At 39.8% G+C, this 14,064-nt stretch overlaps 1 protein-coding gene across 1 annotated transcript in view; it reads right to left on the bottom strand.

Moving 5' to 3' along the window:
• LOC129145692 (supervillin-like) overlaps positions 1–13,436 on the bottom strand; it is an 83,356-nt gene extending 69,920 nt beyond the window's left edge. Inside the window, exon 1 of the mRNA XM_054694674.1 lies at positions 13,053–13,436. Within this exon, the coding sequence (XP_054550649.1) occupies positions 13,053–13,077 (25 nt within the window). The 5' untranslated portion in view covers positions 13,078–13,436. The remainder of the gene's footprint in view (positions 1–13,052) is intronic.
• Between the last annotated feature and the right edge of the window lie 628 nt (positions 13,437–14,064).

The raw sequence follows: 14,064 nt of genomic DNA on the forward strand, positions 1-14,064 counted from the left end.
ATCCAAGGAATCCAAATAGGAAAAGAAGAAGTCAAACTATCACTATTTGCAGATGATATGATAATATACATAGAGAACCCCAAAATCTCCACAGAAAAACTAATTCAACTCATCAATCAATTCAGTAAAGTGGCAGGATACAAAATCAACACGCAAAAGTCAGTAGCCTTCCTATACACAAACAATAAATCTGAAGAAGAAGAAATCAAAAAAACCACCCCTTTTATTATCGAAACAAAAAAAATCAAATATTTGGGAATAAATCTAACAAAAGAGGTAAAGGACCTATACAAAGAAAACTATAAAACACTGTTAAAAGAAATAGAAGAAGACACAAAGAAATGGAAAGACATCTCCTGCTCATGGATTGGAAGAATAAACATTATTAAAATGGCCATCCTACCAAAAGCAATATACAGATTCAATGCTATTCCAATCAAAATCTCAATGGCATTCTTCAAAGAAATAGAACAATTATTGATGAAATTCATATGGAATCACCAAAAACCCCGAATAGCCAAAGCTCTACTGAAAAAAAAAGAAGGAAATGGAGGCATCACACTCCCAGACTTCAAACTATACTACAAAGCCATAATCATCAAAACTGCATGGTATTGGAACAAGAACAGACATACAGACCAATGGAATCGAATAGAAAATCCAGAAATAAACCCACAGATTTATGGTCAACTAATCTTTGACAAAGGAGCAAAGACTATGCATTGGAGCAAAGAAAGTTTGTTCAATAAATGGTGCTGGGAAAACTGGGTCGCTACATGCAAAAGAATGAAGCTTGACCACTACCTCACACCATACACAAAAATCAACTCAAAATGGATTAAAGAACTAGACATAAGACCTGAAACCATAAAATACATAGAAGGAAATATAGGCGAAACACTACGGGATTTGCACATCAAAGACATCTTTACAGACACATCACCCAAAGCAGTGATAGTGAAGAGAAAGATAAACAGCTGGGACTACATCAAATTAAAGAGCTTCTGCACAGCAAAAGAGACAATAACAAAAACAAAGAGAAACCCCACCAACTGGGAGAACATTTTTGCACCCAACACTAATGATAAAGGACTGATCACAAAAATCTGCAAAGAGCTGATGAGACTCAGCAACAACAAAGAAAATAATCCAGTCAAAAAATGGGCAGAAGAGCTAAAAAGAAACTTCTCTGAAGAGGAAATGCAAATGGCCAACAGACATATGAAAAAATGTTCAACATCACTTGTAATCAGGGAAATGCAAATCAAAACTACCATGAGATACCATCTCACACCAGTGATAATGGCACATATTAAAAAAACTAGCAACAACAAATGTTGGCGAGGATGTGGAGAAAAAGGAACTCTTGTGCACTGTTGGTGGGAGTGCAAACTGGTCCAACCACTATGGAGAGCTGTGTGGAGATTTCTGGACCTACTAAACATAGAGCTTCCATATGATCCAGCAATTCCACTCCTAGGTATTTACCCAAAGGACACAGAAACATCAATTCCAAAGAGCACCTGCACTCCTATGTTTATAGCAGCACTGTTTACAATAGCTAAGCTTTGGAAACAACCCAAATGCCCAAAAATAGATGACTGGATCAAGAAGATGTGGTACATATATACCATGGAATATTACTCAGCATTCAAAAAAGATAAACACATGCAATTTGCAGCAACATGGATGGCACTGGAAGGGATCATGCTCAGCGAAATAAGCCAAAAAGAAAAAGAAAAATACCGGATGGTCTCACTCATAGCAGGAATCTAGAAAACTTAAATAAGGGACCAGGAAAATGAATATAAGAAAGTGAAAATCAAAATCAACAAAAAACTATGAACCAGAGACACTTTTTGGGGGGTGGGGGGCGGGAGGGGAAGGATTGGGGTCAGAATGGGGCGTTTGCAATTGTATGGGGGAATATAAAAATAAAATTTAATATTTAAAAAAAAAAAAAAACTGAAAAAAAAAAAAAGAAAAAAAAAAAAGAATAAAAGAATTCCATTAAGTATTTCAAAAAAAAAAAAAAAAAAAAAAAAAAAAAAAAAAAAAAAGCTACTTTGAAATTCTAAACAAAAAGTAAAATACCAAAAGTTAGCCAAGAAACATCGTACAAAATCAAATACCAAAATGCAAATAAGGCAACAGGATCTATCACAAGTGATGATTCACAACAGGATAAATTTAGCACGGTGCTTTCCAAAAAGCGTCAGGATGCCAAATGCAATAGGTAGAGGCTACATTCCAAAAGTTTCTCTGAAAAAAGATCGCCAAAATATTATTAAAAAGAGTCTTCTTTTTGAAGTTTTCAGGCCCCTGTTGCCCTTGATGCTGAACTTCCTCAATCTGGTGTCAGTATGACCATCCATTACTGGGTAAATCCACGTGAAACCTGAGGACACTTTAGCCTGGGAGGAGACAGAAGAAGCAGTGGGGCAACTCCACAAGGGACGGGCCTTTTATGGCCTGAACTCAGAGAGCCTAGATCCCAGCTAATCTACCAGAAATAGCTCTTGAAACTCAGAGGAGCCCATCAGCTGTTGCAACAGGCCTGGCCAGCAGCTACTTCAAATGCAATTAGATAGCCTACACTGTCTTTCAGCTGGTTTTATAAAGAAATTAAAAATGCTTAGCAGTCTACTGAACAGGCTACAATAATACAGAACTGAGTGGAAAAACATGTTTTTAACTTGAGTTTTTTGATTCAAAAAGAGCACATAATCATTGATAAAGTTCAGATATTGAACACTCAAAAAACAAATAGCATATACATGCATATATGTATAGTGTGGACATACACTAAACTGCATGCTACACTGACACATGTTTATGTACAAATTGTGTAGATTTCTCTGAGTTTTTCCCCACTTTCAATAATTGCAGATCATGAGTCATCAGAAGAAAGACTGGTGCTAGAAGTACTTTCTCTAAAACAACACAAATATTTTGCCTTGAAACCAAAGAAAAGACTCTGTCTGAACTACTCAAATCTACCTTCAGATGGATCTCAGATCACTCCCCAGTTAAGGAACATTAATTAATGGGGAAAAAGCAAACTATTAGTACAACCACTTCTTAAAAGACTATTTACATTTTTTAGACATAAAAATTAAATATTACAACCCTGCTTTACAAAAGTACTTACAATTTTAGAGGTCCTTGTCACTAAGAATAGCAAAGTCTTGATTGTTCAACTGAAACGCAGTAAAAATCACAAATCCCAGAACTTTGGGCTGGAGCAAAAGCTCCGTGCTGCCTGCCGGGATTGTCAGCCTATGGGTGTCAGCTCTCAGACCACCAGCTGCATCAGACGCTTCCCAAAGCAGGATCTGAATTCCTGTTATTAATTAACCCTGCAGGACAATGCCTGCCCTTGAACAGACAGTCCTCAGGCTGCAGGTGAAAGATGGCAGGTACCCTGGATAGCTATAACAATTAAACACCAACTTCAGGACTGTTTTGTGGAAGGTTTAAAAATAATGTGTCCACGCCAAAGCTTTTACCTGCCTCCAGATTACAAACAAAACTTCATAACATGAGACTTTTTGCTTCCTAATTTCAGTTTGGTCCTCACTTTATATTCCCCTTCACCAATTTTGCTTTTCACTTATTTTCAGTTGTTTTTTTTTTTTCACATTGTTAGACATATGTTTGCTTACTTATTTTTCATATGTATTTAAACTCTTGGAGCAAAGCACAGTAAAAACTAAAAATTGTATAAAACAGCTGACTATTAGAAAAAAGAGGTTGAGAAAGTGAATCATGCTTATGGCAATAAGGCAGGGTTGTTGTTGTTGTTGTTTTTCCTAAAAAGAGTCACTCCAAGAAATAAACATCTAACCTTTGGATGTCTCACAAAGTGTTGCTCACTGCTTTCCGGTAGCCACCAACCGTGCTGGCTTAGATGATGCATTGGAATCTAAGAGAATAAGTCTCTTCAGCCAGTTCTTTTTATACCCTTTTTATCTCTGTTCAATCCCAGTTACTTCTATCTGAGCAATTTGCTCAAACACTCTTCCTCTCATTATCATTATTACTATTGTATTATTTGCTATTTGTGAAACTCTTGTCACCATATACTCTTTCCAAAAAAAATGAAAGTAATGAGACTTGATATGCTTGGATGTACATCCCATAACATACCCACAAAGAAAATAGAAAATCCTACATTTATTAAAATTATAACTAAGAACTAGACTTACACATCTCTAAGATATTTGGTAATTATTATTCATTTAATATTATTTAATATTATTATTATAACAATAAGGTAGACTACTATTCTCTCAAGTAACTTCTATTTGCTTTATTATGAGTTTTCATCTGGCTTTTGTGGGCTTAATTTATGATCTAGGACTATTTATAATATTTTGAAGGAAAACTGTAAAACAGCAAATAAATAAATAAATAAATAAATATAAACAAATAAGCAAAACCAAACAGTCTAATTAGAAAATTGGTAAAAAGCATGAAGAAACATTTCAACAAAGAAGATATGCAGAGGCCAAATAAGCACACAGGAAGACATTCAACATCACTAGTCAATTGTGAAATGCAAATTAAAACAGTAAGATACCACTAACACCTGCCATAAATCACACACACACACACACACACACACACACACACACACACATACACACAACAGTAACATCACCAAGTACCGGCAAGTAGAAAATGAATATCACATATGTCATTGGTGAGAATATAAATGGTATAGCCACTCTGGAAGTGTTCCACAGTTCCTTCAGAACTACCAAGCCAAATTACCAAGGGTTCCCAGCAACTGTACTCTTGGACATTTATTCCAAAAAAATGAAAACTTATTTTCACATGAAAATATGACTACCAATGTTTATAGTAGCAATGTCTTTTGAGTGGATGGGAAGTCAAATAAACTGTACTAAATAAACTACGATTCAGGAGCCTCCCTGGTGGCGCAAGGGATTAAGACACAACCTTGAAGCTATCTGCAGCCACTGCAGTATGAGATGGATCCCCTGCCTGGGAGCTATCCACATGGTGCAGCAGACCTCTCCTGACTTACCCGCTACTCCCCTCAGCAGTGTATTTCAGTCATTCTACCTGTTCTGCTCCCTACTCTGTCTCTGGTGAATCCTCTCACTCCCACACCTCTGGCCTGTACCCCAGTTCTTATATGCATAAATAAATAAGTCTTTAAAAAAAAACAAAACACTATGATTCATCCTACTGAGGAATGCTACTCAGCAATAAGATGGAACAGACTATTCATACATACAACCACCTAGATGAATATCCAGGGAATGGTGCTGAAAGTCAATCCCAAAAGATTAGATGCTGTATGACTCCATTCATATAACAGGCCCTGACTGATAACATTATAGAAATGGAAAACGGACTGTCAGTTACCAGAGTTTAGGGATGGGGGTGAAGAGGCTATAAAAGGGGGGCCCAAGTTCAGAACTCCTACTGTCCTGTAGACTATCACTGCCAATATGCTGATTGTGATCATGCTTTATAGTTTTATAATATGTTACTACTGGTGGAAAAATGGATAAAAGATATACAAACTCTCTGCATTATTTGTTTCAATTGCATTTGAACCTATAAGTATCTCAAAATTGGCAGCTGAATTAAATAATTTTTAAAAACCTACTTCAAATGCAACTTCTAAATGCAATTTATTTGCAAATGGTTTTAAATAAATCTATGGAATTGTTCTTTAAATAAATCTATATAGATGTGCCTATCATCAATGCCATGTTAAGAAATTCAAATTGGAAATGTTTCTTTTTCCCTATAGAATGGAAGTCATTGACCCAAAGTAAAATATAAAAATAAGAGGAAAAGTGTTGTTTTCCAGTTAAATATGTTCATCTGGTAGGCTGTATGAATACATAAAAGAGCCCCTCTATTCCTAGGACTGATACAATTCGACAAACAGGATGCTTCCACATAATTTTCAGTTCAATCCACTGCCCAGCATTATTTTCAACTATACAAAGGGAAAGCCAGGTAACAGCTCTTTCAGAAGGGAGGAGGCTGGGTCATCTCAAATTTTAAGACTACATATAAAAACCAGAGAAAACAAGCGTTGGTACTCTAGACCTCTACAGTCTTGGCTTGAAAATAAAAAGATAAAAGTTGAGCCTTCCAAGTGGAACAACAGGCTGATTGAGAACACCTCAGGGCTTCTGATCTGCTCAAGTCCACAATGTAAAACCCAGATCAAACATCCTGACCTGCTCCTCCTGAGGCCAACCTAACTTACCCTGGGCTCTGAGGAATGAGAATGCACAGAAGAGGAATAAGCTCTTTTCAGTTCACTGAAGGAAAGCAGCACAAGTCAAAGAGTGTTCCCCAGTTCTCTCATCTCCCGCCCTCCACAGTTGCTCCAACTCACTTCCCCCTGAAGCGCTTGCCCACCATATTTCTCTTTCCTTCCCTACTCATCTGCCACACCCACTGGTCTCCTCTCCCCAGTCCATCTGCACTTTGATTCTAGCTCCCTCCATTCCAGGAGATGCCCCCCAACTACAACTTTGAGTAATTCCTCTGGACGTGGTCTCTCAAAGGCATCTGATACTTTCTGACCAACTTCACCTTCCTGGAACATGCTCTTCTTAAGCATTTCTTGAACATTATTCTCTGGCTCTCTCTGTGCCTTGCTTCCCACTCCCTCCTCATTTGCCTCACTGTCCTTCTCCCTTCCCTACCTTTCAAATATCTGCATATTTTCCAGAGTAATAACCTTGACAGTCTTCTTACTATGTCTCTCTGAAAGAGAGTTCCACTAAACCTGAAGCAGAATTCTGGGTGGGGATGGTTCCCTGGCAATGGGAATACCAGGACAACTCAGAGGAACATGAAACTCAAGAAAAGTAATGTTATGGGCCTCACCGGTAGCACAGAGGTTGAGCACTGGGCTGCGAAGCTCTGCAACGCCGGTTTGATCCCCGGCCACTGGGCGAGGGTCCCACATGGCGCACAGACCTCTCCTGCCATGCCTGCTGCTCCCCTCAGCAGTGTACTTCGTCACTCTGCCTGCTCTGCTCTCCCCTCTGGCACTGGTGAATTCTCTCACCTTCCCAACCTGCGCTTCTGACTGTACCCAGTGCTTGTATAAATAAATAAATAAATAAATCTAAAAAAAAAAAAAAAGAAAAGTAATGCTATACTCATCCTCTACCAAGAGGAAACTTGCTCCTGCTTTCCTGACTGACACAATCTCATCACCAGCCCTTCCTCACTAGAGCTCATCACTCATATCTCAGCAATTACGAAGTCTTGCTGCCTGAATCTCAGCCTTCCTCTCTACTTCTTCCCCCTACCCCCAGCAGCACCCTCATTCACTCTCATGGGGACTAATGCAAGAGACTCCACATAGTTCTTCCTTTCCAAACCAATACCTCTCCAACCCCATCTTCCCCACTGCTTCCAGGATGTCTTTGCAATAGCCCCTACCTAGTGGCAATGCCCCAGCTGCAACCTCCTCACTAGAGCCAGCACCATTCTCAAGGGTGGACTTGACAGGGGCAACCAAGTTACTCCTCACTGATAGAAAAGACGTACCTGTAAAAAATATTTTGATTTAAAGTTTTAGAAATGTAAGGATATCCTTGCAAAAGAGTCCATTACACCCTCTTGCATGTAGATATTCATCAGTAGAAAGAAAAAAGAATCAAGCTGCAAATAAACACTTGGAAAACTGCACTCAACACAGACATGATCTCAAATAGACCAAGATATATGGAGACTTTTATGGAAGTATTTCTAATAGTTGTGCCAATTATCAGGAATTTTAATGTCTTGCTTTATTATAAACATCACACTTCTGAACATACCCAGGATGGTTGTGATATGTGTATGTCATTACCATACATGTGCTGGTGGAAAAGAGAAAGTGAAAAATACTGGCTGGTTGGATAAATTCCAAAATCCCTAGGTTGCTTCGACCTTGGCCCTTCATAACTCTGCCCTTATGTCCCACATCCCTCCCCGAGCACATGACCTCTTAAGAGGCCACAGTGAACATCATGCAGTGTTCACACTGCTTTCTCTGTTCAGGATGTCTTTCCTTCCTTGTTACTCAGAAAACCTTTAATCACCTTTCAATACTGATTTGACTTTATTTCACCCTTCCCTGACATGGTCTACAATCTCTAACCTCTAGACAGGTAGCGCCCATAAGCAGAACTCTATCATCTCTCTAGCACCATAACCTAGCATATCTGCCACTTGATAAATGTAATAAATGTTCTAGATATGAATTAAAGTTTTAGAAATGTAAGAACACCAGAATCAAAATAACTTGAGCTAGATATCTTTTTATCATTTTAACTCAACAACAATATTCTTTTTTTCAGATTTGACTAATCAATATTTATACGTCTGAAGTTGGCAAAAGAATGACAAGTTAGCGCCTCATTTTATAGGCAGAAGATAGATATTACAGTTAACTTTTGGACAAGAGCCTCATTATCCATTTTTCTTCCCATAAAAGATATCTGGAGTAAGGATGATGGCAGAACATTGCCCAGAACAGTCAGTATAGAGAAATCAAGTTAACAAAGCTCTCTGACCAGCTGCTTCTGCCTTATGGAAAGTTCTGCTTTATAAATTGCAATGAACTACAGCAATCACCACAAGTATTTTCTTAAGCTGCTTGTCTCCAGGAGATGAAAAAACTAGCTAATGCAGATCGGTTTTCTGTGCTAATGTCTGCATAATAGGACCAGATGTGGAAATCTTTCTTTTTCCCCATAGTCTCAATAAGCTTAGGACTCTGACACCTATGGGTGAACATGGATATGCTTCAGTCTCCTAATATCTACACTGATATCCCAGTATGAGTGTGAGAAATGAACAAGCATTTATTTGGAAGTAGATTTTTTTTTAACTCAGGAAAAAATGGGAGTACTTTTCAACAAACAGATTTCCCTCTCTCAGATAAACCTACTCACTCACTCACTCAATCTGTCTCTCTCAAAGCTTAAGGAGAACTTCACTGGCTTTGGATGGTAATCTTTCAAGTCCCAAGGTCATGTGTAGGTCATTGGCTTGAACAACAAATGAGCAAGCCAACTTTTCTCTCCCAGGCTGCTGCTGCTTCAAGAGAAATGGGTGTGGAGTAATGCTCAGCAGGAACAGAACCACTGGCCTCACAGTTAAAATGAAATGTGAGTTTGTCAGGGGGCAGCCTGAACCGTGTTTTATGATTCCTGGCTCCAGGGACCCAGCCTTCACAAGGCTGGACCAGCATCACATTCCTGAACACAAGACTCAGAGCCTTGAAAGTAACTGGAGATGTGCAGAGTGTGACATGTCCCATCTAGGTTGCTATATATTTTTAAAATATGGGATTTATGTCAACTGATGGCATGGCAAAAATACAGGGATTGATTTTCAAGTGGGAACATGAGCCTAAAGCCACACAGCTGGCGGAGGGAGGGAGGTCCTCCTGCACAGAGAAGACCCAAGAGGCTCTCCTGTCCAAGCTATTGACATCACAAACTTAGCATCGCAAGTGGTCTGATTTCCTTTGCTGATCCCAATCATCAACCAGGAATACAGAATTCTCACTCTTGATGAAAAACATCAATTGCCTGTGGTTCTTCTTCAAGAGTAGTGTGAAATGGCAAACACCCACTCTAGTCACAAAGAAGAACCACGAGCAACATCTGGACCTCACATATACACTGGGGATAGGGAAGGCCTGGGCAGCTTTCTCTGTGACCATGTTTTCCCAGCATCCACCAAACAAGAAAACCACACGCCTGTGGTTGGGAGCTCAGTGCATGTGCTCCACAACTCAATACAGGTCCCATTGTAGATTTCATTTCCATGTTCCTCCAGAAACATAGCTGTAAAACTTGGGTCAACCCACAAAAGCCCGATAAACCTGTAATAAGGTAGGATGACATTGCCAATAACCCCCCAAAACAGAACCACTCTGTGTCATAGCTTACAATATATCTACAGCCACAAGTGGGGGATTCAAAAACACACTCCCTGGTGCACAGGAAGTGGCTCCCTATCCTAAGGCTTAGGCAGCGACTCCTGTTTGGAGGGCAGGAGCAACAAAATTGAGGAGGGCACCTCTAAACCAGAGTGTGAGAGAATAGGTGGGAGCTAAGGGTGGGCAGCATGGTGAGGGGTGGGGGCTGCACTCAAGAGGATAAGTAATTTCTGAGTAACTGAAGATGTAAAAACTGAAAGGTTCAAGAAAAGAAAATAACGGAAAGACACAGGAATTAGCTGAACAAGTTTGTTTGTTTGTTTTTTAGTTTCATGAAACATTTACTTCATTTTCTCATTTCTAGGATAGGTGAAAACTTGGGTTCGCTGGTCTGGATTAAAAACTGAGATTCCGTGATTCTAAGGTGAAGCAATATCTCATTCACCAAAGAAAAATGGAGAAAATGATTTGGACTCCAAAGAGAGAAATAGTATGTTAATAGAAAACATCCTGGAGTAAAAATTGTTCATTATACAACAGTAGAAAGTAATCAGACAGCAACGTTTGATCACACCTCACCTCAGACTAGAGCAAACAATGCCTTCAAACATCCTAAAGTTAACTGTTGGACTTGTTATACCAAAGTGAACTATTTATTAGCATCTATGAAGAATTCTTTTCAGAAAATCTATTAAAAGGACTACACTTGGGCCTCCCCTGGTGGCACAGCGGTTGAGCACTGGGCTGCGGGGCTGCCTGCAGCCTCTGCAGTTCGATCTCCCGCCACCGGTGAGGGTCCCACAAAAAAAAAAAAAAAAAAAAAAGAACTACACTTACTCAGTTTCTCAATGCCAGCAAGTCCTCTCTGAAAGCATCAATAGGCTCTTGGATGCTATGATTTCTAAAGAAATGACATAGAGGAAGCAGATCCTTGAACAATATGATTTAGTTCAATGTCAGCCGGGATTTTTCTTTCTCATCCCATTATAATGAAATGATGTTACTCAGGACCTGCTGTGCCCCTAAGGCTCTCTGCAGCCCAATTCCTACCCCTCCTCCATCCACTACCCCTGCCCGTCACCACGTGACACAGGACCAGCGCTTGTGAGGACAGAGGTTTTTGTCTGTTTTGTAGACTGTGGTCCATCCCCAGTGCCTACAATAGCGCCAAGGATATGGTCAGAACTCAATAAATATTTGCTGAGGGAGTAAGAACAAATAATACATATTTTACAAGGAAAGTACCAAAACATGGGGTGCTTTCAAGGAGACTTTGTCTCTCATATTGCACCTCCAATCTGTGTTCAGAATCCTGGCTGGCTTTGGGTAGACTATTCCACAAACCTGAACAAGTTCATCTCTTTCCTAAATACCTCTGTGGGGAAGATTTTGTCCACTAAGCAGTGCCTGATTTCAATACAATTATTGCCTTGCAAAAGCCTCCCTGCTTCAGATCTTTTCAGCCTGGCATCACTCACGCAAATCCACTGCACCTGGCTCAAGGGCACACCCAGCAGCCTTTATGATCTTCTAACTGCCCTGCCAAGCCCCAAAGGCAGGATTACTTTCAGAGTCAGGCTCACGATAGGCCCTCCCCAAATGTTTTCTAATTTGGCCAAGTGGGCAAGTTCAGTCTTTTTTCCCCAGAAACACGATACTACTTTCTATACCAACAAGTATTAATTCAAATCCCTCATGGGCAGTCCAGGATATGAAAATTACAGTAATCTAATCTTGTAGAGGAAGAAGTATGAATCATCATTATACGGTCTGACAAAGAGCAAAGTGATTAATCCCAGGCTGCAGAGGCTAGAGTCCACAGCGATGGCTCCCCGTGGGCTAGAAACCAAACAGCAGGACCCACCGGGAAACGAGCGTGGCAACAGGATGGCTTTCCTCCCAGGGGAGGAGACAAGAACTGCAGTGCCACATTCTCAGGACCACACTTTAAAGCTTTTTATTCTGAGGGAAATTCTGTGACTGAGAGGGTCAGGACTGAGAATTTGGGGCTCGTAATCCATGTTTGTTCTGTCTTCCAACTATGGTATAAGCTGCTTAAGTTTGGAAGCTTCTTTATGAGTAGGACTAGGTTTATAGAATCATGGCATCTCAGAAAATGACTAGAATCCTCTCCAGGGAAAACCCAGAGAATATACCTAAGACAAGCAGGGCAGTACATAATGTCAAACAGAAAGTTCTTGTCGTTACATCACAGAAACATGCAATTCTGGAGGAAGGTCTTGGTCTTTTTCCTGAAACTTTTCGCAAAGAACACCAAGGCTCCCCATCGCCCATGGAGAAACCACAGCGCAGGGCACTGAAAGGTTGGTCCGGGCATCCGCAACCCTGAACCGTCCCTCGGCCTTTTTCTTTTTTCTTTCGCACAGCTGTGTTCAATTTTATGTCCTTGGGGTTTTTAAGGGAACATTTATTCTAAAGCCAGGATTCTCAAGTTTTATGGTTATACAATTCCCTCCCAGGGCCAAAGAATGTTTGAAAAGTCTAACCCAGCAAAGAGAATTAGTAAAAGTATCCAAATGAAAGTGAAATAAAAAGTTAAGACTTGTTCCAATTTATAGTCAACCTCTTACTTGACTGTACTGGACCTTCTGTTTAACATTCATGATTTTTGCTACTTATTTTGTGTGCAAATATAGATGGGGGGGGTGTGCATGCTGTAAGCAGGCAAGATACAGAAAACTCCAAAGGTGTGTTTATAGTCTTCCGTGCTTTTGTTTTCTATTCTATGGTAAATTTTATTCCAAATAAGGCCCAGATCTTAAGTAGGATTAAGCAAAAGAAAGAGATTCCCTTAGGATTTTTATGTGCTTAGTTCTGTTTTCTATTTAGGGAGCCAGGATAGCTTTTGGAAATAGGACAATGGATTTTAAAAGTCCTATATTTCTGCTTAAAAATTCAGATTAGTGGCACTTTTATTTAAAATGTTCTGAACTAAGGACATTATCAACATCCATATATCATTATCCACCCCCCTCCACTGTCCCCCCCAACAGGAGCACGAGGTCCCCGTGAGCCCATGAAATACTAACCAGGTTTCCAAATGCAGCCAAATAGAGTTCTTTCAGAAAACCAAGCAGTCCCTTACCTGTCCTCTTCTGTTCTCTCTTCATGGCCTCAAGACTGCCATATTTCAAAGAAATCTGCCCAAAGTGTCTGTCTCCACTGGCTCAGGGACAACACTCTTACATTTGCCCTGCAGTCCCCCAGCGGCTAGCTGCCTGTATCATGCACTCATCTGATCTGACAAAGCAAAGTTCAGGCTTCGGGGCCTGAGGTTTGTGAGACAGCACACACCGCCCACATTAGAGGCCTGGCTGCATCCCAAGATAAACAAGATTTTTTGAGAAACAAAGTAATTTGCACAGATCCACCCTGTGCAGAGAAAATTGAATCAGTACTCCTCCATAAAATGATCTGAAATGACAGTAGCACCTGTTTAATATCCAATTCACTGAAAACAGAAGACGCTATAAACTGACCTTGTCTGTCCCGGGTCATGATAAGCACCTGTGGCAGGTTTCTTTCAAAAAACAGTAGTGCACAGAGTGACCAAAGTCTGTGCAATCACTTTCTCTTTTAAAGTCAAGGTATTAAAAGTGCCCTTTAGCACGGCCCTGAAGTCAAATGAACAGCTTGAGGTTCAAATGATTCCTCCCATAACCACTCTAATTATCCTGTGATTGGAAGTTGCCAGAAGTTAATAAAATCTCTAAACCTGGGGCAGAAGACAGCTGAAAGGATTCTAAAATCAGGGTTTCTTTTAAGCTAGTGATTTCCTCACGGATGGCAGTCTAGCTTCTAGTCAAGTACACTACTGATATCATTTTCTCATAGTAATAAATTTAAAATCCTGTGGATCTGTGCCCTAGAATGAGTTAAAATGCTTCTTTCAAATTAAGAATATTTTTTAAAAATATGAAATTTCTTCCCTCAAATATATGCCCCCACATATACAACTATACACAACCAAACAACAATAACCACACACACAAAAATATTTTAAACACACACAAGAAAATTTCTTATAAGGAGTTTTTAACCAGGGCTTGGAAAGCAAGGATGTTTTTCTAATGTCATGTCAAGTCAGTTAGAAAACA

Source organism: Talpa occidentalis, unplaced genomic scaffold (genome assembly GCF_014898055.3).
Source record: "Talpa occidentalis isolate TD23 unplaced genomic scaffold, MPIMG_talOcc4v2.1 talOcc4.14, whole genome shotgun sequence".
Classification (NCBI taxonomy): domain Eukaryota; kingdom Metazoa; phylum Chordata; class Mammalia; order Eulipotyphla; family Talpidae; genus Talpa; species Talpa occidentalis.